Raw genomic sequence first — 24,881 nt, 5'->3', positions numbered from 1 at the left:
TTGCCCAAAGTCAACAAACCTGATTGCCCCGGTCGACAAATTGTCTCTGCCTACTCCTGCCCCACCCGAACATATATCCTCATATCTTGATACTGTCCTGTCCTCCTTGGTCCAGGTGATGACTGTATCAGCGCCACCTTATGCTCCCACGAAGAGGTTCAATAGTTCATGAACTTCAGGAACACCTTTCTACCCTGACCGTCTTGGACACCGGACACCTCCCTCCACTTCCTGATCTATTCATCTCCATCTTCAGCAACCAGCTCAACATGGACGTCTATTTCAAACCACCAACTCCCACAGCCACATGGACTACACCTCCTCCCACAGCCCCCTCCTGTAAAAATGTGTTCCCTTAAACCCAATTTCTCTGCCTCCGTTCAATCTGCTCCCAGGAGGAGCAGCACCATTCCAGGACATTCCAGATGGCCTGCTATTACAAGGACCGTAAAGTCCACCCCACCCCCACGTAATCAACAGTCCCTTTCAGCATACACTATGTACGTTCCACAGAGACCATTCCCTCCTTGACTCCCTCGTTGGGTCCATGCCCTCACCAACCGACTCTCCACTCCTGGCATCTTCCCTTGCCGCCATAAGCAGTGTAAAACCTGCACCCACACCTTCCCTCTCACCTCCGCTGAAGGCCCCAAGGGATCTTTTCACATCCAGCTGAGATTTTCCTGCACATCCAAGCACCTCATCTACTGTGTCCATTGCTCTCGATTTGATCTCCTCTACATTGGGAAGGCAGGACACCAACTTGCGGATGTTTCAGAGAACATCTCTGGGACACATGCACTAAACAACGCCACTGCCCTGTAGCCAACCACTTCAACTCCGCCAAGGACATGCAAGTGCTGGAACTCTTCCACCGCCAAATCCAAGCTACCCGACGACTAGAGGAAGAACGCCTTATCTTCCGCCTTAGGACCCGTCAACCACATGGCGTCAACATCAACTTCATCAGTTTCCTTATCTCCCCTCCTCCCACCTCATCCCAGATCCAACCCTCCAACTTGGCACTGCCCTCTTGATCTGTCCTAACTGTCCATCTTCATTGCCACCTATCCACTTTGTCCTCCCCTCTGACTTATCATTATCATCCCCCACCTATCGCCTTCCCAGCTACCTTACTCCCCACCCTCCTATTTGTCTCTCAGTCTCCTTCCCCACCGCCACGTTCCTGATGAAGGGCTTATGCCCGAAACGTCGACTCTCCTGCTGCTTGGATGCTGCCTGACCTTCTGTGCTTTTCCAGCGCCACACTTTTTGACTCTGATTTCCAGCATCTGCAATCCTCACTTTCTCCTAGTCATGTCCATACTGGCCAACAAAAATCTGACTGCACCAATTCCTTTTTCCAGCTCTTTGTCAGTATCCTGAAGGCTTTGGGAACATAAAATATAAGCTTAAATCTGCTTAAATGTTACAATGTTTCTGACTCAATCACCTTTCCATGCACCCATTACCCTCTGAGTGAAAATATGTCTCCTCCACTCTCCCTTTAGCTTTCTACTTCTTACCTTAAATCTGTATCTCCTGTTGCTTCCACTTTATCTATGTCCCTCATATCTTTACTAGTTCCCTTCTCAATTTTCACTGCTCCAAGGAAAACAAGCCCAGCCTAACCTATTTTTCTTCATAGGTCAGATCCTCCAGGCCAGGCAGCATTTTCTTGTGTAATCACATTCTTCCTATAGTTTGGTGACTCGAAATTCACGCAGTACTCCAGTTGTAACCTAACCATTGTTTTATAAACTTCCAGTATAACTTCTCTGCTCTTGTATTCCATGCCTTGCCTAATAAAGCCAAGTATCTCATATGCCTTCTTAACTACCTTAACTATCTGCTATGCTACCTCTGGGGATCTGTTAATATTACAGCAAAGTCCTTCTGATCTTCAATACTTTCTCATGTCCTACAATTCATTGTGTAACCCTTTGCCTGTGAACCCTCTCCAGGTGCATTCCCTCACACTTTTCCAGCTTGATTTCCATTTTTCACTGTTTTACTCATCTGACCAATCCATTGATATGCCTCTACAGTTTACGGTTATCTTCCTAACTATTTGCTGCCATACTGATTTTCATGTTGTCCATATTCTTCCTGATCATCCCCTCTGGTCAGAGTATTGAGTACAGGAGTTGGGAGGTCATGTTGCGGCTGTACAGGACATTGGTTTGGTTTCCCTGGTGTTGGAGAGTCCAGAACTAGAGGGCATAGGTTTAGGGTGACAGGGGAAAGATATAAAAGAGACCTAAGGGGGAACTTTTTCATGCAGAGGGTGGTACGTGTATGGAATTAGCTGCCAGAGGATGTGGTGGAGGCTGGTACAATTGCAACTTTTAAGAAGCATTTGGATGGGTATATGAATAGGAAGGGTTTGGAGGGATATGGGCCGGGTGCTGGCAGGTGGGAGTAGATTGGGCTGGGATATCTGGTCGGCGTGGACGGGTTGGACCGAAGGGTCTGTTTCCATGCTGTACATCTCTATGACAGTAACTCTCAATTTAAGCCCAAATCATTAATTACACCACAAACAGCAAGGGCCAAGCCACCAAACCTAGCAGAACCACACTGGAAACAAACATCCCCAACCAATATCTCTATTTCCTGATTGTCAGCCAATTGTGGATCCATTGTGCCGTTTTACCTTGGGTATCATAGGTTCTTATTTTCTTGACCCATCTGCCATAACGGATCTTATCAAAAGCCTTCCTAAAATTCATTTAAACCATATCAAATGCATTACCTTCATCAACACACTTGGTTACCTTCAAAAAGGGTCAAGTTTGCCTAACATGACATCTTAACAGATCCTTGTTGACTATCTCTGATTAATCCATTTCTTTCCAAGTGCAGATATATTTTGTGTCTCAGAATGCACTTTCCCAACTTTGGTTGTAGTGACTGGCATGAAATTTTCTAGTAACTGAATTTGTGAGTCATGTCATATTATTTATTATTTCTATCTTTGAATTTCCTGTATTCTGGGATATATAAAGGAGTGATTCATCCTTTTTATACTCTCCATTACCCTGTTTTCCATCATGTAAAACATTGAATCAGCTGTGCTTTTATTAATTTAAAAGCTTCTTTTTATTTGGCACAATGGTGTTGAGTAACTCTGTCTATTGGGAATCAGTTCCTTTACAGAACTCATTTAATGGCAAAGTAATTTCCTCCATGAGGAGGAAAATCCAATTAAACTTCTGTCATTTTATCATCTCATGTATTCCATCTCATCACCTTACAAATCATTCTTCTCCTGTGTGTGTGGTCATTTTCCTTCACCTACTTACACTTGCTCTATTTCCTTCATATTAGGTATTCATGTAAAACCTTCAGTGTCTAACAAAGGATCATAAAACCTAAAATGTTTCTCTTTTTTCATTTTTCACTTTTCAAAGATGATGACAGACATTCTGATTGTTTCCAGATTTCCGTTTTTATTTTAATGCATTGCCACCCTATGTTCTGGAACTAGTGCAGTGATTGATTGACTTTTAGTTTTGGCTCAGGAAAACACAACAATCACGGTGCACGGCACGTATCAGCAATCACGGTGCACGGCACGTATCAGCTGGGGGATTTGGAGTTAAGTGAGAAGGACATTATCACTGATGTGTGGCAAATCTTTTAAATTACTTGGCAGACAGGCTCCTATCTATATACAATGGCAACAGTGCAAGGAATTCGATAACTACTAATGTTTCTGCTTCAGTCCAAGGTACAAATAGCTGAACTAATGTAATTTCTGTACATATTGCAGTTAGCAGTAGCTGACATTATGCCCATGGGTCGGGCAGCAACCAAGGAGCAGGAAAATCATCGTTTTGGAATCCTGATGAAGGGCTTTTGCCCGAAACGTCAGTTTTTCCTGCTCCTTGGATGCTGCCTGACCTGCTGTGCTTTTCCAGCACCACTCTGATCTCCAGTATCTTCAGTCCTCACTTTCGCCGACATTATGCCCATGTCAATAGTAATAATGGATCCAAAATATCATCATAATAAGGCTAGAAATGCTTCATATTTTGCTTGCTCACACAAGAAAACGATCACTTGAATGAAATACCAGAGAGCTGGTGATGTTTGTTGATTTTGAGCACAGTTAAAGCTTCGAGGGAGGATCTCAAATGTTTTATTACTTCTATTAATCCTCATGATAAAACTATATATTTTTTCCTAGTTTGAATGCAAGTGAACATGCATTACTTATTTGTATTTCTGGGAAATGTAATGCTTTGACAGCAAGTTTTACATAAATGTTTGATGCACATTTCCACAATTGATGACTCTGAAACTGCTCATAGCTGTTCACAAATTATCCAGTTGGAGTTGAGACATTTGCTAAAAGGGTTTTCCTGTTTCATATGTAGAATATGCATTTCATAAGCTGAAAGAAAAATTGTTGACACTAATTCAACACTTTATGATTTTATATTATTCCCCTCAAAATGTTATATTTGATTAGATATATTTGTAAAAAAACTCCCTGAAGTTTGAAATAACTCACAAGTATGACTTTAAACAAAATAATCTGAAAAATTAGCATGCTTGAAGCCACAATGTTTTGAAATATTTTTGTCACTAATTTTATCACTGCAACTTTTTAAAACTTCAGCTTGCCACATTTTTCAAAAAATTTGGAAATTTAATGTGGAAAATGTTTTCAAATATTGTAAAGTGTATACCTAGCAAATATGTTATTCCTGCACTTGACAGCACACATTAGACCACTTCAAAACTCGGGATAAAACAGCTAAGTGACACACACAGCAACAATGCATAGAAAGACACATCACTACAATGGCCATTTCACCTCAAAAATTTTCTTATTCAGCCCATTTAATTCCATCAATAGATATCATGAAAATCCTGAAGCCATTTATTATTGACTCAGAAGTTATCTAATAGGAACTGAGAATGGTTTTCGCCCATTGTATCTATGCCAGTTCTTCTGTAAGAGCAATTTAGCTAGTCCCATTTGCCATCCCTCGCCTCATAGTCCCACAAATGTTCTTTCCTTCGTGTTTATCAATTCCGGATTATTCATTGCTTAAAACTCTTTTTCATCATATTAATGTTGATCCATTTAAATATTCACCTGAGTGTTTTCTGTTTCTTTACCTTTGCACTCGTGGGAATTGCTTTTCCCCACATGCTCTATGTACACTCCTCGTGACTTTGATCGGCCCCGTGAAATCTCTGTTCAACTTTCTCTTCTGTAAGGAGAGCAATCCCCAATATACCCAGGCTATGGATGACCCTCAGTCCTAGAACGTGAATCTCATTTATCTGCTTTGGACCTTGTATAAGCCTTCTTTGTCCCCTGAAAGCATTTTGACCAGACTTGTGCACAATATTCCTGTTGAGACAAAACTGTTTTGTCAAAACTTCCTTGCTTTTGTATTCTGTGCATCCAATTATAAAGCCCAGGATTTGTTATACTTTATTAAATACTTTCTCAATCTAGTCTGCCACCTTGAACAATTTGTGCCATATCTCCCCAGGTATCTGTTCCTGCACCCTTTGAGGCTTTTTTGTGTCTCTATGTCCTAATAACCATAATGTTAATGGAATCATACAACACTGAAACAGACCCTTTGATCCAACCAGTCCATGCTGACTATAGTCCCAAACTAAACTAGTCCCACCTTTCTGCACTTGGCCCCTATCCTTCCAACCATTTCTTATTCGTGTATTTATCTAAACATCTTTTAAACATTACAACCATACCCACATTTACCACTTCCTCTGGAAGTTCATTCCACACATGAACCACCCTCTGTGTAAAAAAAAAAATTGCTCCTCATGTCTTTTTAAAATATTTCTCCTCCCACCTTAAAAATATGACCCTTAGTCCTGAAATCCCCGGCCCTAGAGAAAAGCCATTCACCTTACCTACACCCCTCATTCTTTTATAAACCTGTATAAGGTCACCTCTCAACCTACAACGCCCCAGTGAAAAAAGCCGCAGCCTATCTAGCCTTTCCTTATAACTCAAACCCTTCTTTCCCAGCAACATCCTGGTGAATCTTTTCTGAACCCTCTCCAATTTAACAATATCCTTGCTACAACGGATACCAGAACGGGACATAGTACTCCAGAAGAGGCCTCACTGATGTCATGTGCATCAGTGCTGTATTGTTCAGTGTTCTAAAAGAATTCTGTACCTGAAGCTCTAGGTCTCATTGTTCCATAACACTAAGACCTTACTTTTAACTATATAAGTCTTGTGTTTGTTTTACCAAAATGCAAAAGCTTGTGTTCATCCAAATTAAACTCCATCTTCAGCCCATTGACCCAATTGATCAAGATCTGTTTGGAATCTTAAGTAATCTCCTTCACTGTCCACTATACCACCAATCTTGGTGTCATCTGCAAATTTACTATCCGTACTTTCTATATTCTCATCTGAATCATTTATATAAATGAGAAACAAACATGGACCCAGCACTGATTCCTGTGGAACACTGCTGGTCGCAAGCTTCCAGTCTGAAAAACAACCCTCCACCATGACTCTATCTCCTGCCATTAAGCCAGTTTGATATCCAGTTGACAAGCTCATCCTGAATCCCATGTCGTCTAATTTTACTAATTAGTCTACCATGCGGATCCTTGTCAAAGGCTTTATTAATGCCCAAGTAAACAATGTCTACCACTCTACTCTCATCAATCTTCTTGGTTACTTCCTCAAAATACTTAATTAAGTTTGTGAAACATGATTTCCCTCACACAAAGCCATGCTGTCTCTCCATAATCATTCATTGCCTCTCCAAATGCATATAAATCCTATCTTTTAGAATCACTTCCAATACGGACCACCAAAGTGGCTTGTCCTTGCATCTCTTCTTAAACAAAGGCACAATATTAACCACTCTCCAGTCATTCGACACCTCACCCACATTTATAGATGATAGAAATATTTCTGCAAGGGTCCCTGTTATTTCCTCCCTAACTTCCCTTAAAGTCCTGGAATACACTAGATCAGGTCCCAGAGTTTTATCCACCTTTATATTTTCTAAGACTTCCAGCATTTCCTCTTCTGTCATGTGAACTGCTTTCAAAACATCAATATTTATTTCTCTGAGTTGTCAAGCCTCCATTTCTTTCACCAAAGTAAAATCTGACAGGAAATAATCATTTAATATCTCTCCCATCTCTTGAGGTTCAACACAAAGATGACCACTTTGATCTTTAAGAGGCACTACTCTCTCTAGTTGCTGTCTTGCTGTTAATGTACTTTTAGAATGTCTTTGGATTATCCTTAACCTTATTTGCCAAGGTCTCTTATTGCCTTCCTGATATCTCTCTTAAGAATGCCCCTAAACTCCTAAATGTTCAAGAGATCCATTTGGATGGTAGAAGTGTTGTTCTGTTGTGAAGGGTCATTGGACTCAAAACGTCAACTCTGATTTCTCTCCACAGATGCTGTCAGACCTGTTGAGATTTTCCAGTGATTTGTTTTTTGATTATGGTAAAAGTGTTGTGATGCTGAGTGTGTCACTTAGCTGTTTTCACCCTAATTTTGAAGCTATCTGAAGGATAATGTAAAGTGTAGGATAACCTTTTACAGTATTTGAAACCATTTCCAAAATTTTATTTTGAAGAACTTCACACTTCCTTGCATTAGTTTTAATTTGCAGCATGCCTACTGATTCTACCAGTTTAGCTATGTCCTCTTAAAGTTTGTCAGTATCAATCTCTCAGACCACACAGTTTCAAAGTTGTGTAATCTGCAAATTATGAAATTGTGCCCTTCGCATCCAATCTATATCCTTATCGATATCAAGAATACCAATGGTCCTGGTTTAGGCCCCTGGGGAACTCCACAAGATAGCTTCCTCCAATCCGAGCAGCAATCATTCACCGTTACTCGAGAATTCCTGTCAGTCAACCATGCTTGCATCCATGCTGTCAATTTAATTGCATGGCCTTCATATTTGTTTGCAAGCCTATTATGTGGCACTGTATGAAACACCTTTTGAAAATTCATGTACATACCATCAACTGCATTACTCTCATCAAGTTATAATTACTATAACTACAACCTCATTAAAAATCTTAATCAAGTTAGTGAAATACTATTCACCCATGTTGTCTTTCTGCAATTAATCCATGCTAATCCAAGTGAATGTTAATTTTGTCCAATATTATTTTTTATAGCTTTCGCAGTCCTGAGCTTGAATTCATTGGCAAGTGGTTGCTGTTCTATCCTTGCACTTTTCTTTGAACAGAGATTCCTTTAGCAGAATTTACAATTCTACCTTACATTACCTGAAGAGAGTTGGAAAATTATGACCAGTGCTTTAAAATTTCTTTTCTTACTTTCTACAGTATCCTCTCCAATCCTGGGGGTTTATCAACCTTTAAGTACAGCTGGCCATTCTGAAACCTCTTTTTATCAATTATTACCCTCTTTTATCTGTCAACAATTCCATACCTTCACATCCAACCTGTGCTACTCATAGTTAACTTTGGGACCTCCTGTCAAAGTGTGACCAATCCTGTTTCTCATAGTGACCACTGACTCGTGCTGAGTGTTATTCACATCCTTGCACTGTATATATCAAAAGGAATTGGCTAGGGCTCTTTTCTAGGTCATGTCATCTTCTGGATGAATACACATGAAAGAAGTGAAACTATCACTGTATTCTAACAGATGAAAGGCTGAACAGACAATCAATTTTTCAATGTATAATTTCAGTTACATCACACTGCAAATTTTTGCTATAAATTCTGTGTTACAATTGAGCCCTCCACAATCACCTGATGAAGGAGTGTCACCCCGAAAGCTAGTGTACTTCCAATTAAACCTGTTGGACTCTAACCTAGTGTTGTGTGATTTTTATCTGGATGAATAGAATTAAAGCATAGCTCAAATAACTGGAACATAAAAGGTGGTACCTAAAGGTTAATTTCAAGTGGCTCAAATCCATGTGATCATGGCTAAATAAATAAGATCACCCACCTCTACTTTCACATCTTCTCCAATTACTTTGGAGATCATTCTTTCACAATGCCCAGCCAGCACTTTTTATTACGACCAGCTCATCCAATATTAAAATTACCAAATTCCGTTCTACACTAAATCCTATTTATGCATTGCTACTGTCTTTATTTACCTCAATTGGCATGCTGTGAACCAATACAAGAAATCCATTTCTGAATCTCTCCATGTCTTTGCCTTACTTTACAACTTACTTCTGTAAGAGCACTAGAGGTAAATACTAAAGTTGCATTTAAGGGGTAGATAGATAAACATGAGGGAGAATATGTGTATATTGATGGCATTAGATTTAAAAAAGGGTGGAGGAGGCTTTGATGAAGAATAAACACAAATGTGGACCTATTCGACCTAATGCCCTATTTCTGTCTGACGTACTTTTGAGTACTTGATTTTGGAATGTGAAAATAATGTACTTAACATCTTTTTATTTTACAGGAGAATTTAAATCTATTAAAGACATTCCTGAACCTTTGATCCATAATCATGAGAGGAATGGCCTACCTCGTTTGTCATCATACAGTGAACTAGAAATAACAAAAAGGTTGAAGTAAATTTAATTTGACAATGTTTCCACACAAAGTATATCCTGATAACTCAAATAAATGATCTAATTTATTGAGCACAAATGCAGTATTTTTCTTACTGAATCACTCACAGTTTTGATGTTACTTTTTTCTTAGAACATTTTTTAAGAGTGCCAGATCACACTATCATGTTCATGTCTTTCATTTTTTGATTTCTTTCAGATTGAAGACGTACTTCAAATTCTTCATTGTTAGAGATCCCTTTGAAAGACTTATTTCTGCATTCAAAGACAAGTTTCTAAAGAATCCTCGATTTGAACCGTGGTACAGATATAACATTGCTCCAGCTATTATTCAGAAGTATAGAAGAAATCGCACTGAAACTAAAGGATTACAATTTGATGATTTTATTCGCTATTTAGGTGACCCGAACCATAAGTGGCTTGATATTAAAATAGGAGAACCCATTATTCACTGGGCTACGTATGTAGAGCTTTGTGCACCTTGTGGAATCAAGTATAATATCATAGGACATCATGAAACTCTGGAAAAGGATGCTCCATACATTTTAAAAAAAGCAGGAATGAGTAACTTGGTATCCTATCCACCAATTCCATCAGGTATTACAGCATACAACAGAACCAAGGTTGAGCAGTATTTTTCTGGAATCAGCAAACGGGATATAAAACGCCTTCATGCTCGTTTCCAAGGAGATTTCAAACTGTTCGGTTATGATGAACCAGAGTTTTTGTTAAACTAACTTAGCAAAGTACTCTGCCTAATAGGGGTGCAATGAAGGTTTACGTTATTGTTTGGAGTTTTTCATTAAACACTGGACATTTTAATGCTATCACCAGCAGAGGTCAGTGAAGGCACGTGGAGTGAAACAAACCTTGAAACAACAGTTTAATACATGCATGTACGCAATAATAAATGGACCCAAGAATAACAATATTTTAGAAGTAGATCAGCAGTAGTGTAATGCATGGAACACATCAAAAGAGCCATTTCAGGCCTTCAAAATGTCGTGAAATATTTCCAAGAACAAGTACAGTAGAAGGCAATTACTGAACAGTATAAATTTGGAAAATAATGTTGTAAATGTCTTTTGACCCCATATTGAATTGTTGCTGTCACACACTTAACAGTCATAGATACTGGCAAAGTAATTTTCTTGTGACTTATTTGATTTAGTTGAGTTTAGGTACAAACATTGGACAAGTCTTTTAATACAATAGGTATTAAAATTTGCACATTTAAAGCTACAATATTCATTTTTAGGGATACCTGTTTTTCAGTTTTATTAATTATCTAGGTTACAATTGGTACTTTTTGAGAATTTAATTTCAGTTCCCTCCTGGCAAACAGAAGACTTGACTGAGCAGCATTTTCCCTTTGATCCTTCTGGGTTGGAGAACTCAGCACCTGCAGTGACTGATAGAAATTGCTGAATAATATAGTAAAAAATTTGCAAAGATGGTGAATCTTGATACGCATACATCAAGCATTCCAATTAATAGATTAAGCTACCAGCAACTGTTATTTATAAACTTTTATGTCAACCTACTGATAAATGCATTATGTAACATTAAAAAGTAATATGACAAAAAAAAACCCAGATTTTATTTCACTAACTACTTTGAGGAATGTGTATCTGAGCTTCCTTGCATCATGATTCTGATATTTTAGTGTGCTAGCTAATGCATGGACCATGTCTTTATAAGCAAATAGTCATTTGGTGGTACCGACGTTGCTGAAAAAAACGTTGTGTCAAAAGTTTTTTGTTGTGCACTTATCTGCGTATCTCACAAGAATACCAATTCAAGGGGCTAAATAAACATTTGTACTGCATAAATGAAGAGTGGTGATTGATTATCAAGTGGACTCTGATTAGTAGAGGAGTGGCCACAGAGAATGCACCAATTACAATGATTCTAAGCGAGGCAGGTTGACTCTGATTGATCAACTGTTGAGAAATATATCAGCAAGCGGCTGTTACTTATTGATTAAAAATAATTGCAGTACAGGTACGTGTTCATGTTGTATGCAGTGATATGGGGTTCCCCCTCCTTGCATTGGTACTGTTGTAAATTGTCCTGACAAGTGCAAGACAAAAACTTTCAACAAAATTTATCTTAATAAGCAATATTCATATCAGCATAAATATATTTAAACTAGTGCATAAAATACATATGGAAATATTTTAACCTCTTGGTTGTTAGAACCTTTTCTTCCCAAAATGTATAATTTTTGTATCCATAGAAAGATGTATTATTTAACTATTATTTCAGTGGCGAACACTGCCTACTTTCAGCTAAGTCTATACCTGAATGTAGCTGAAATGCTGATCTGTTCCTATGCTGTCTCCAGACTTAACTATTTCAGTGGCTATCTGGTTAACATCCAATCCTCCATTCTCTACACATTTCAACTAATTCAAAATCTCTTTGGTAAATATTCTGTTCTTTAATATGTCCGACTTGCCCTTTAAATGTTTTTTACAGATAGACAATGGCTTCCAATCATTGGGGAGGTGATAGCTTAGTGGTATTATTGCTTGACTGTTAATCCAATGACTCAGGCAGTGTTCTGGGGGCCTGGGTTTGAATCCTACCATGGCAGTTGGTGAAATAAACATCTGGAATTAGAAGTCTAATGATGACTGTGAATCCATTGTCATTGTTGAGAAGTTAGTAGACAAGCAGGAGGCTGGAAGAACACAGGCAGCATCAGGAGGTGGAGAAGTCAACGTTTTGTTTGTAACCCTTCTTCAGGACAGGGGGATTAAAACAGTGCACAAAAATGACATGTTGATTTGGTCAACCCAGCAATGAGAAAAGGGAAAATTTATCCTGCATTTCGGGATTTGTTCCTCCCATCGACCAACCAGGTTGTATCCTCTACCTGTGACACCCCCATCCCCAGTCTGAAGACGGGTTACACCCAAAACATTCTCCACCTTCTGATGTTGCCTAGCTTGCTGTGTTCTTCCAGCCGCCTGCTTCTTTTCCTTGGATTTCAGCATCTGCAGTTTTTTTTGTATCTAATCAAGTTGTTGGGAAATTGCTGATTATCTGGTTCACTAATGTCCTTTAGGGAAAGAAATTGCCATCCTGACCTCGTCTGGCTTATATGTGACTCCAGACCCACAGCAATGTGATTGACTCTTAACTGCCCTCTTAACAGTTAGGGATGGGCAATAACTGTCATTCTATCCTGTGAATGAATTAAAAAAACGTCCCCATCCCCTCCAAGTTTAACCATCAACTCACTAACAATGCTCTGAGAACTCTTTCTTCTGCTCTGGATGGGGAGAAATGTGGTATAAATTTTCCCTTTTCTCATTGCTTGATTGACCAAATCAAGATGTCATTTTCGTGTATTATTTTAACCCCTTGAATATTAGGACCTTAACAAATAGTCACAAAATAGGCTTTTTATGAGTTTAAATCAAAAGACAGGATTAAAGTTTATTTTTCACGACAACTGAAATGTAAACACAACAAACATCAACTTCCTAAATGCACACATGCAAAAATTGGCTAAATGGCAATTTCAGCGAGTCAGAGAGAGGGTTTCTTTCTGTGATCCCTATTGAGTTTTCTCACTCAATTTTACCTCATGTTTATGCACCGCATCAATATGGTGCCACTCACATGCTATCTTGTGCTCGGCATCAACAGAAATATTGACCACTGTTGGGACCTTCCTCAAATCCTACCACTAGTTCACATGTAAACCTCAGCTGTGAACCTGGTCAATTGCTCCCAGCTAGGAAATGCCCTTCACAGTTGCAGTATTGGAACAATTGCCGTATAGAATGCCAACAGAAGCAAGTTGACATCCTGATTTGCTGACAGGGTCCTGGACTTGCTGGTGGACAGGGTGATGGAGAGAAGAGCTGTTATTGGGGGAAAAGTAAATTTTATGCCAAATCATTTAAAACAAAGTAGTCAGGAGAGGAGACCTTAAGCAATTAACTAGCTTTTATTCTTGGCCATAGAGAATTACATCTTTATTCAAAGAAGTCTGTCACAGTTCCAATGAAACACAGAATGTTACAAGTTATATCGTAAAATACAAGCCCACTGTCCATTAATTACACAATCTAGGGGCAGTCGTAAGGTTCACATACATTGTCCAGATCTACATTTCTTAATATCTACAAAACTGAATGTTACATTATACTGCAGGTTCAGCGAGGCTAGAACAACTGATAAGGGGCAGAGAAAAACAATACTTCATTCTGTGGAGCAGAATTATCAAATGGCATGAGTAGCATAGACAGCCTGCATCAACAAGGTCAGACTATCAAAACAGAATTCCTCAGGCAGGGCTCAAACAACACTTTACTAGCAAGCTACATTTTACTGCAAAAATTGTTTTGTGCCAAAAATGGCTTCCATACAGTTTTGTGTCAATTTTGCTCAAGTTCTCCCACAGCTGTCCTCTTTCCTCTGCACTGCTAGAGGAGACCACAGCATCAAACCGTGCCAGTCTAATCTGAAGTTGATATCTCGGTCAGTGTAATATAGCTGATCCAGAGGAAGTAATGTATATGTAGAAGTTTAATGATCTTCTGTACTCTGCAAAGGTACATGCCACCATCTTCATTCTGCCAACTCACACTCATTCTAACTCTACAACTACAACACCACCTAGCAAGATTAATGTTCTGCCATTCTCACATTCTCTAATGAATTCAGCATCTTCTCTCTCTGAGCCCACCACCCTTCCTCCAACCTGCTAGTCCTGTTTGCCCTCTGCACTGTTTGCTCACTCACTTTGCACACCATTTATGTCACCTGCACCAGCTTTAAGAGCTATGTCTGGCACTTTCATCTCACTCAAATCCCCCCATTGTTTTATTCTAGGAGCCAAGACAGGTAACAGTGTGCCTGATATTCATCTCCTTACTCCTTATGAGGAGAAATCCTTGCTCTAAATGGAGAGGACCATGACCATTCATGGTAATGCTAAGACCTACATGTCCCAGTAACCAAATAAGGTCCATTGTCACATGTTGCATTGCTGTTTCATTACTGCCATTCTGCATATAATCTTAACCTACCCAAACATTGACACTTATTTTTTCGCAACTCATTCTCTCCCATCTCCTATGAGCACCCATGGCATCTGTGCAGTAACCACATGGAAGACATCATCCCTTCAGGGTATTATCTCCTCTAACCCTGAGGAAGCCACAGATCTCTCAGAGGAAACAGTGGCAAGGCTATCTTCAGCATCTTCTACCAGCTTGCTGACATCTTGGGGGGTACTTTAGCTGGAGTACAATTAGGAGCACAATCTGATGAACACACCGCTTCCCTGTCTCCACAGCTGGTTGAGAAACATCCAAATCGCTGGCACTCAGAGGACTGCTAGACATCTGCTCAACTCCAGGCAGGAGAGGACCCTGTGTTGTCAGCCATTAAGGACTCCATTCAGATCCACAAGCCGTCATAGATGCAGCAGGCAAGTTTGTTAAGATGTTCAGGAAACTGACTCAAAGATTGAAGAATCCACCAATGCTTTTGTGCTGTGCTATGATAGGCAAGCGTCATGCTGCCTCTGTGGATAGATTCCCAATCCATGGAGACCCAGATTTACCACACGGCGTGAGATGGATGTATGCAATCTATCACTCCAGCCATTGATACATAGCCAACAGCAAAATTACAGGGGTATAATAGACTTTGACCTTATTGCAAGTGCCCCTTATTCTCAAGGGGACAAGATGCTCCCAGTAGGTACTGAGCCAGAGAACCTTTCAGGACAGTGCAGAGATGCCTGGCCCCTCCACTTCTATTTTGTCTGTCATGGTTAATCCTGTGGGATTTCAAGCCAAGGAGGGTGAAACTCCATCTTGGCAGGACACACTCAGGCAAACAAGAGAAGGAATCATTAGGTTGATCATGGGTATAGAGATATTTTCTTACGAGGGGAGGTTGAGTAAGTTAGAGCTCATTAGAGTTTAGAAGAATGAGAGGAGACCTTGCTGAAACATATAAAATTTATAGTGGACTTGACAGAGTAGATGCTGAGAGGTTGTTGTCCCTTGTGGGAGAGTCTAGGACCAGAGGGAATAATCTCAAAGTCGATGGTGTCAAGTTAGGGCAGTGATAAAGCAGGATTTCAACTCTCAGTATATAGTGAATCTACAGAATTCTTTACCACAGAAGACTCTGGAGGCTAAGGTTATTAAGTATATTCGAGGCTGAGATAGACAGATTCTTAATCAGTAAGGGAATCAAAGGTTATAGGGAAATGGCAGGAAAGTGGAGTTGAGGACCAACAAATCAGCCATGATCTCTTTGAATAGTAAAGCAGATGTGTTAGGCCAAATGTCTTACATTTGCTCCTATATTTTATTAGCTTATAGGGTGTTTGAACTCTCCACCTACAAGTACCTCCAGGGATTCCTGTTCAAAGGCACCACTGTAAGGCAGGTATCCTACACCTGTGCTGGAGACCTCAGGACTGTACACAGACATAATGGAAGTGAAGGGAAAAACAAAATGTTCTGAGGGTGCACTGGTGGCATAAATATATGTTCAGTTTTCATCAGCTTTTGAGTGAATGCAATTTTAACTGCAGCTAAAAGATTGGAGGTACAGGGTAGCCATCCTTAGTAGTACATGATTTTCTAACACTGTCTGAACCAGAGCTATCCATTCCTAGTGCCATTACTAACATGCAACTTTGTCAGGATTGAATGAGGGCACATCAGATGTTGTGAAGGCTTCTATCAGTTTGTAACTTTACCAGATTATGGTGTTTAGTAAATGTTAGAAGGATCAAACTTTCAGTTGAGAGTTAACAGGGAGGTGCTGGCCTCAATATGCTGTTTTCAAGACTTCAAGATTTATTGCCCTGAGCTCCCTAGTCTCCATATCTTTCTCCATTGTAAATGCTCACATGAAATATTTGGTATCTCTCCCATCTCCTGTGGTTCCACATATGGGCAATTTTGTTGATCTTTAAGGGGGCCTATTCTCTCCCTGGTTGTTTGTTTGCTCTTAATGTGTAGGTTAAATCTGTTAGAGTTATCCTTAGCCTTACCTTGCTCATTAAATCTATGCACATTCTAACAAAGCCAATTCTATACTTAGTACTCTACACTACTCTTCTTACAGTTTAGAATTCTTCCAATCTTGTACCATCTCCATTTCCCATTTTGAAATCTCTGTCTTTGACTTCCTATATTGTTCAAGCCAATGTCAATGCACAAGCATACAATTAGATCTCCCGGGTGCTTTGCAGTCCTCTGGTCAAACCTTTGACTTTAACAACTTAACCTGCTTAATATAGGTTGGGAATGTGGTAGTACGGTTGGCAGCACAGAGTGGTTTTGACATACTTTTTGTTGTTGTCTGTCTGGAGAATTTTCTGTTTTCAGGTTAAGATTTCTTTCATTTGAAACTATATTGATGCATTACTTCCATTTTGCCTCCGTCTTTTTATTGTCATATTTGCTTCTCATTGCATTTTATTTTACTTTTAAGGTTCTTTCACTGTTTCTCCAGACTTATACCTATCCTTTGCCAGCTTTCACTTGCAAATGATCTTCCAAAAATCCTGTAAAAATATTTAACTCATTAATTTCATTATTTCTATATTCTTTGTTCCATTCCAATTTTTGGCTCTGTAAGATGTCTAGAATATTGATGCTTGTTTTAACTTTAGGTAGCTGTTGGATACAATTATTGCAATTATTCAGGTGTGTTTATGTGAAGTTACAACACAGAAATGTGCAATTTAGCTGGACCATAATAGTATGTTTTGATTTAGACAAGTTCCTAGGGAGTACTACTAATGATCCTTGCATGCATTAAAGATTTCTTGGAATTACATTGCATAAGCAGAACTGTTTAGAAATCCTGTTCCAAACCCCAAAACGCCACACAAATCCATTGTAAATAATAGACTGTATCGTCTTTCATTCCCTTAAGAATGTTGGATTGGTTGACAACTACTGAAATAAAGCTCAATGAAATTTGCTTGAACGTTTTGTGTGATAAAATTATTTTACCAACATTCCCATTCATTGTAATCATATAGTCTGGCAAGTAATGTAATCATCAAATGTTTTTAGAAATATGTATAATTTTAATGTGTAATGTTCCAAGTTATTTCTTTCCTTAAGTAATGTTTGTATGTTTTTTATTCCATTGGATCTTGCAAGTGTTCCATTCATAGTATCTCAAAGTGGGAGGCATGGTGGCACAGTGGTTAGCACTGCTGCCTCACAGTGCCAGAGACCCGGGTTCAATTCCCGCCTCAGGCGACTGTCTGGGTGGAGTTTGCATGTTCTCCCCGTGTCTGTGTGGGTTTCCTCCCACAGTCCAAAGATGTGCAGATCAGGTGAATTAGCTATGCTAAATTGCCCGTAGTGTTAGGTAAGGGGTAAATGTAGGGGTATGGGTGGGTTGCGCTTCAGTGGGTCGGTGTGGACTTGTTGGGCCGAAGGGCCTGTATCCACACTGTAAGTAATCTAATCTAATCTAGTGTAAGTAATCTAATCTAATCTTGCTGAGTTTCCACGTAATTTTATTAAACATAAAATAACAATCTTGCATTTATATTAGCACCTTTCACATCCCGAGGATACCTCAAAGCATTCCACATATGATGAAATGTTGTCATTGTTGTTGTTTAAGGAAGAGAGTAGCCAATTTGCTTACAAGTCCCGCAAACAGCAATGGAACAGATGATCACATAATGTAGTGTTCACTGAAGGAAAATGCCTTCCCGCTGCACCAAAAAGTGCATTGAATCTTTTAATTCTACTCAAAAAGGCACACTAGCCTAAAGATGACACTTACGAGGTGAAGCATTCCGTCATCACTGTCGGTATGAATTTTCTTCTTCAAGACTTTGAAATGGGATGTGAATCCATGATCTTCTGACTCAGAAGCAAATTTGCTATCATTGAATCAGTTCTGACATCATGTAATTCAATATTCTCTGCTCATGTTACAAAAACTCCCATTAGCAACTGAGCTAAAATTTGAGACATTTACATTCAGTCTTGGTTTCATAATATGTGATCTTCAGCTGACTACTTCACACTTTGAGGTAGTTAGATTACTTAGTTTCTATCAGTGGCTCATAGCCAGCCAATTCTTCAGCATTGACTTCCAGGCATTTGGTTTGGCAGAGGACTCTCTTTGGCAGCATTTCTGATTAGGAAGAATCCCTTAAGACCAGTCTTCACTGAGGAGGTCATATTTATTTGCATCAACAATTGACCATGCATTACAAAAGATTGCCTTTGGATAGAATAAATGTTATTGGAAGAAGAAAAAATGATCACCATTTTAAACAGAAAAACTAAAAGTTCCAGAACTGGAACTCTTTTCTCCAAGATATTGCAGCAGAAACTTAATCTCATGTTATAAACTCTTTATAAAACATATCAACCTTTGATCTCTCCATCTTTGCAAGTTACAGTTTAACTTCAACCTCATTTTCCTACCTCAAAGTTCCTGAATGTTCTATCACCTCAAATCCATCTCACCTTTATGTAACTCCATATTTGAATCTCTCCTACAAAGTGAGAAATTTCATCCCAAATGATGTTGACTAAGATAAGCTATATTCATCTTAATCTATCTGCAGCCTTTGACATAGCTAATCATACCATCATCTTTCAAAACCTCTACTATCACTAGTGTGAGACATCTCTCCTGATTCCATCCTTTTCTATTTATTTACAGCCAGATAAACCCTTCGATGGATTCGTTATCAACTCTTGCATCATAATCTCTGATGTTCCTCAAAAACCTATGCTTGCCACCACACCTCCCCCCACCACCATCTTCTCCACTATGTTCTGTCCCTTGGCAACATCACCTCAGTTTCAAGATATACATTGCTAGCTTACAACTATCTCCACATCTTCCACATCGTCAACTACCCCTAAATCTCAGACTAATTGTCTGCCATCCAATATTGGAGTAATAGAAATTTGTGAAATATTTTTAAAGTAAATTTTGTCTATGATCAAAGTCAAACAATTTAGTCACAACAATGTAATTTCCTAACTGGAAATTCCATTTCTCACTAGGAGTTTTGAGACTGAACAAGGTTGTTTACAAACCTAGTGTCCTTCTTGACCCCAAGATTAGTTTCTGATGACAGATCTGTGCCATCACAAAGATCACCTGTTTCCATTTCGGTAACATCACCTGATTCCACCTCTGAGTCAACTCATGTGCCACTCTCCGTATTGTGAAATATGCTCAGTGCTGTTATCTTTGAGAATTTTTCATCATGCTATGATGAAGAAACAGGAAAATAATTCCTTATCATCATGGTCCTGAAAGAGAATTTGACATCATTCTAACATTTCCTGCCACTACATGGACCTCCAAGGTCTGTGCACAGCAGCAACATCTGAAATTGGAAGATAATGAGTCCTCATGCCAATCGGCATCCTCAATGTGGCTGCTCATCCATGTGGCTACACAAATTACAGGGAATACTGATTTCAGCTGCTGCACTCCCAGACAATAGGGATTGTAGTTTTGTCACTTGCTGTTGAAACTTTGGTGAGTTGTGGTGCACCTGGAAATGATATAAAGTTAGGCTGTGATGCTTTGGTGGTGATAAATCAAATGATATGTTGCAGGCTGTAAGCAGCTACTTTTGTTGGGTAATGTCAGGTTTTTGAACTTTGTTGGTGCAGCATTCAATAGGCAAGTGGAGAATATTACGTCACACTGACTTGTGCTTTGTAGATAATTGAAAGACATTGGGCAGTCAAGAGGTGAATAATTTAGAGTCATAGAGATATACAGCACAGAAACAGACCCTTCAGTCCAACGCGTCCTTGCCAACCAACCCAATCCAACCCCACCTGCCAGCACCTGGCCCATATCGCTCCAAACCCTTCCTATTCATATACCCATTCAAATGCCTCTTCAATGTTGCAATTGTACTAGCCTCTACCACTTCCTCTGGCAGCTCATTCCATACATGAACCACCCTTAGGCAACCAAAACGTTGCCCCTTAGGTCTCTTTTATACCTTTTCCCTCTCACCCATGCCGTCTAGATCTGGACTCCCCACCCCAGGGAAAAGATTTTGTCTATTTATCCTATCCATGTCCCTCATGATTTTATAAACCTCTATAAGGTCACCCGACAGCCTTTGATGTTCCAGGGAAAACAGCCCCAGCCTATTCAGCCTCTCCCGTAGCTCCAATCCCCCAACCCAGGCAACATCCTTGTAAATCTTTTATGAACCCTTCCGATAGGAAGGAGACCAGAATTGCACGCAATATTTCAACAGTGGCCTAACCAATGTCCGGGACAGCCGCAACATGACCTCCCAACTCCTGTACTCAATACTCTGACTGATAAAGGAAAGCATACCAAACGCCTTCTTCACTATCCTATCTACCTGCGACTCCACTTTCAAGAAGCTATGAACCTGCACTCCAAGGTCTCTTTGTTCAGCAACACTACCTAGACCCTAACCATGAAGTGTATAAGTCCTGCTAAGATTTGCTTTCCCAACTAGCTCTTCTACCTTTGAGCTAGTCCTGTATCCAAATGGCTAGTTCTCCCTGTATTCCATGAGATCTAACCTTGCTAATCAGTCTCCCATGCAGAACCTTGTCGAACGCCTTACTGAAGTCCATATATATCACACCTACTGCTTTGCCCTCATCAATCCTCTTTGTTACTTCTTCAAAAAACTCAATCAAGTTTGTGAGACATGATTTCCCACGCACAAAGCCATGTTGACTATTCCTAATCAGTCCTTGCCTTTCCAAATACATATCAATCCTGTCCCTCAGGATTCCCTCCAACAACTTGCCCACCACTGACGTCAGGCTCACTGGTCGAAAGTTCCCTGGCTTGTCATTATCACCTTTCTTAAACAGTGGCACCACGTTAGCCAACCTCCAATCTTCTGGCACCTCACCTGTGACTATCGATGATACAAATATCTTAGTAAGAGGCCCAGCAATCACTTCCCTAGCTTCCCACAGAGTTCTAGGGTACCAGGTCCTGGGGATTTATCCACTTTTATTTGTTTCAATATTTCCAGCACCTCCTCCTCTATAATATGGATATTTCCAGCACCTCTTCCTCTGTAATATGGACATATGTCACCATCTATTTCCCTACATTCTATATCTTCCATGTCCTTTTCTACAGTAAATACTGATGCAAAATACTCGTTTAGTATCTGACCCATCTCCTGTGGTTCCTCACAAAGGCCGCCTTGCTGATCTTTGAGGGGCCCTATTCTCTCCCTAGTTACCCTTTTGTCCTTAATGTATTTGTAAAAATCCTTTGGATTTTCCTTAACTCTATTTTCCAAAGCTATCTCATGTTCCCTTTTTCCCCTCCTAATTTTTCTCTTAAGTATAGTCCTACTGCCTTTATACTATTTAAGGATTCACTTGATATATCCTATCTATACCTGACATATGACTCCTTCTTTTTCTTAACCAAACCCTCAATTTCTTTAGTCATCCAGCATTCCCTATACCTATAAACCTTTCCCTTTACCCTAACAGGAATATACTTTCTCTGGATTCTCGTTATCTCATTTCTGAAGGCTTCCCATTTTCCAGCTGTCCCTTTACCTCCGAACATCTGCGGCCAAATAGCTTTTGAAAGTTCTTGCCTAATACTGTCAAAATTGGCCTTCCTCCAATTTAGAACTTCAACTTTTAGATATGATCTATCCTTTTTCATCACTATTTTAGAACTAATAGAATTATGGTCGCTGGCCCCAAAGTGCTCCCCCACTGACACCTCAGTCTTATTTCACAGTTCCACCCAAATAAATTCCCTGGATGTATTTCTGGGAATATCCTCCTTAAGTACAGCTGTAATGCTATCCCTTATCAAAAACGCCACTCCTCCTCCTCTCTTGCCTCCCTTTCTGTCTTTCCTGTAGCATTTGTATCCTGGAACATTAAGCTGCCAGTCCTGTCCATCCCTGAGCCACGTTTCTGTAATTGCTATGATATCCCAATCCCAGTCCCAGTCCCATGCCCTGAGTTCATCTGCCTTCCCTGTTAGGCCCCCTGCATTGAAATAAATGCAGTTTAATTTATCAGTCTTACCTTGCTCTCTGCTTTATCCCTGCTTGCCCTGACTGTTTGACTGGCCTTTGTTCTCAACTGTACCAGTCTCAGATTGAAATGTTTCCTCACTATCTCCCTGGGTCCCATCACCCCTCCCCCACCACTTTACTAGTTTAATCCTCCCAAGCAGCTGTAGCAAATCTCCCTGCCAGTATATTAATCCCCTTCTAATTTAGGTGCAATCAGTCCTTCTTGTACAGGTAATTTCTATCCCAAAAGAGATTCCAATGATCCAAAAATGTGAATCCTTCTCCCATACACCAGCTCCTCAGCCATGCATTCATCTCCTCTATCCTCCAATTCTTGCCCTCACTAGCTCATAGCACCGGGAGTAATCCAGATATTACTACTCTCGAGGACCTCCTTTTTAAATTTCTGCCTAACTCTCTGTAATCTCCTTTCAGAATTGCAACCTTTTCCCTTCTTAAGTTGTTGGTTTCAATGTGTACAATTACCTCCTGCTGACCCCTCTACCCCTTGAAAACATTCTGCACCCTCTCTGAGACAGCCTTGATCCTGGCACCAGGGAGCAACACAACATTCTGATTTTTCACTGCTGGTCACAGTAACGTCTGTCTGTACCTCGGACGAGAGAGTCCCCTAACACAAATGATCTCTTGGAACCCGATGTAACTCTCATTACATTACAGCCAGTCTCAATACCAGAAACTTGGTTGTTTGTGCGACGTTTCCCTGGAATCAATTACATTTTCCAAAACAGCATAATTGTTTGAAATGAGGATAGCCACAGAGGCTTGCACTACCTGCCTACTTCTCTTACCTTTCCTGGAATTAACCCATCTTTGTGACTGTATCTGAGACTTCTCCCCTTCCTATAACTGCCATCCATCACATCCCCTTGCTCTTGTAAATTCCTCATTGCTTCTAACTACCTCTCCAACCGATCCATTCGATCTGATAGGATTCACAACCAATGGCATTTATTAGAGATATATATCTCAGTAACCCATAAACTCTCCCTAAACTCCCCCATCTTACAAGAAGAGCATATCACTCCACTAAGTGCATTTTTGCCTCTTTCAATCTACAGACCAAGAAAATAGCACTGTCTTATTCCCCTACAAAACACTGCTCCTGGTTAAATTAATACTTATGGCTTATATTTTAAGTTTAATCAAGAGACATGGCTCAACAAAACATATAATCAAGAAAGAACCCACTCTACTCACTTTAGGTAATCCAAGATGGAGGACGGAAAGAATTTCTGGCTGTAACAGCTGTTCCTTTTTTGACGTATTTTAGGTGCTGGAGGTGATTTCCTCGAATTCCAGGAACAGCAATTACTGACCTGCTGTGCTGTTCCAGCAATAAAGTTTCAACTTTGATCTCCAGCATCTGCAGACCTCACTTTCTCCTTTTATATGCTGTTGCATTGTTTTGGAACTTTGGAAAGAAAAATTCAAAACAACAGCAGTTTTAAAAGGGAAAAGAACAGACAAAGGAAGCACATGGTGAGGTCAGTGCAAGAGAGAGAGAGAGAGAGATAAAGAAGCTGACACTGCCTTTGCTGTTTGAATTAGTGTATCGCTGGATATCTGGGAAAATTAACAAACAATGAAATTCACAACTGATCTTGGAGGAACTGTTGGGCGAAATTCACAGCACAGAATCAGAAAAGTGAATTGTTGTTTTTCTGATTTAGTATGTGGATGTACCTACTAGAGAAGCGCAAAGCTTGACCTACTCTTGGGAAATAAGGCAGGGCAGGTAACTGAGGTGTCAGTGGGGGAGCAGTTTGGGGACAGCGACCATAATTGTATTAGATATAAAATAATGATGGAAAAGGATAGACCAGATCTAAAAGTTGAAGTTCTGAATTGGAGAAAGGCCAATTTTGGCGGTATGGGGCAAGAACTTTCGAAAGCTGATTGGAAGCAGATGTTCGCAGGGACGGCTGGAAAATGGGAACCTTCAGAAATGAGATAACAAGAATCCAGCAAAAGTATATTCCTGTTAGGGTGAAAGGAAAGGCTGATAGGTATAGGGAATGCTGGATGACTAAAGAAATTGAGGGTTTGGTTAAGAAAAAGAAGGAATCATATGTAAGGTATAGACAGGATAGATCAAGTGAATCATTAGAAGAGTATAAAGGAAGTAGGAGTATACTTAAGAGGAAAATCAGGAGGACAAAAAGGTGACATGAGGTAGCTTTGGCAAATAGAATTAAGGAGAATCCAAAGGATTTTCACAAATACATTAAGGACAAAAG

The 24,881-nt window shown here is 39.8% G+C and overlaps 1 protein-coding gene across 4 annotated transcripts in view; it reads left to right on the top strand.

The window, feature by feature from the left end:
* chst10 (carbohydrate sulfotransferase 10) overlaps window positions 1–12,132 on the top strand; it is a 58,834-nt gene extending 46,702 nt beyond the window's left edge. For all 4 annotated transcript variants that reach the window (XM_043691697.1, XM_043691694.1, XM_043691696.1 and 1 more), the window contains 2 exons: window positions 9,452–9,557; window positions 9,763–12,132. In XM_043691697.1, coding sequence (XP_043547632.1) covers window positions 9,452–9,557; window positions 9,763–10,300 — 644 coding nt within the window. In that variant the 3' untranslated portion in view covers window positions 10,301–12,132. The remainder of the gene's footprint in view (window positions 1–9,451; window positions 9,558–9,762) is intronic.
* Window positions 12,133–24,881: the final 12,749 nt, after the last annotated feature.

The sequence above is a fragment of the Chiloscyllium plagiosum genome, chromosome 6, assembly GCF_004010195.1.
Source record: "Chiloscyllium plagiosum isolate BGI_BamShark_2017 chromosome 6, ASM401019v2, whole genome shotgun sequence".
In the NCBI taxonomy this organism is placed as follows: domain Eukaryota; kingdom Metazoa; phylum Chordata; class Chondrichthyes; order Orectolobiformes; family Hemiscylliidae; genus Chiloscyllium; species Chiloscyllium plagiosum.
The sequence above is the reverse complement of the archived record's forward strand: the minus strand, read 5'-3'. Positions and strand labels throughout refer to the sequence as shown.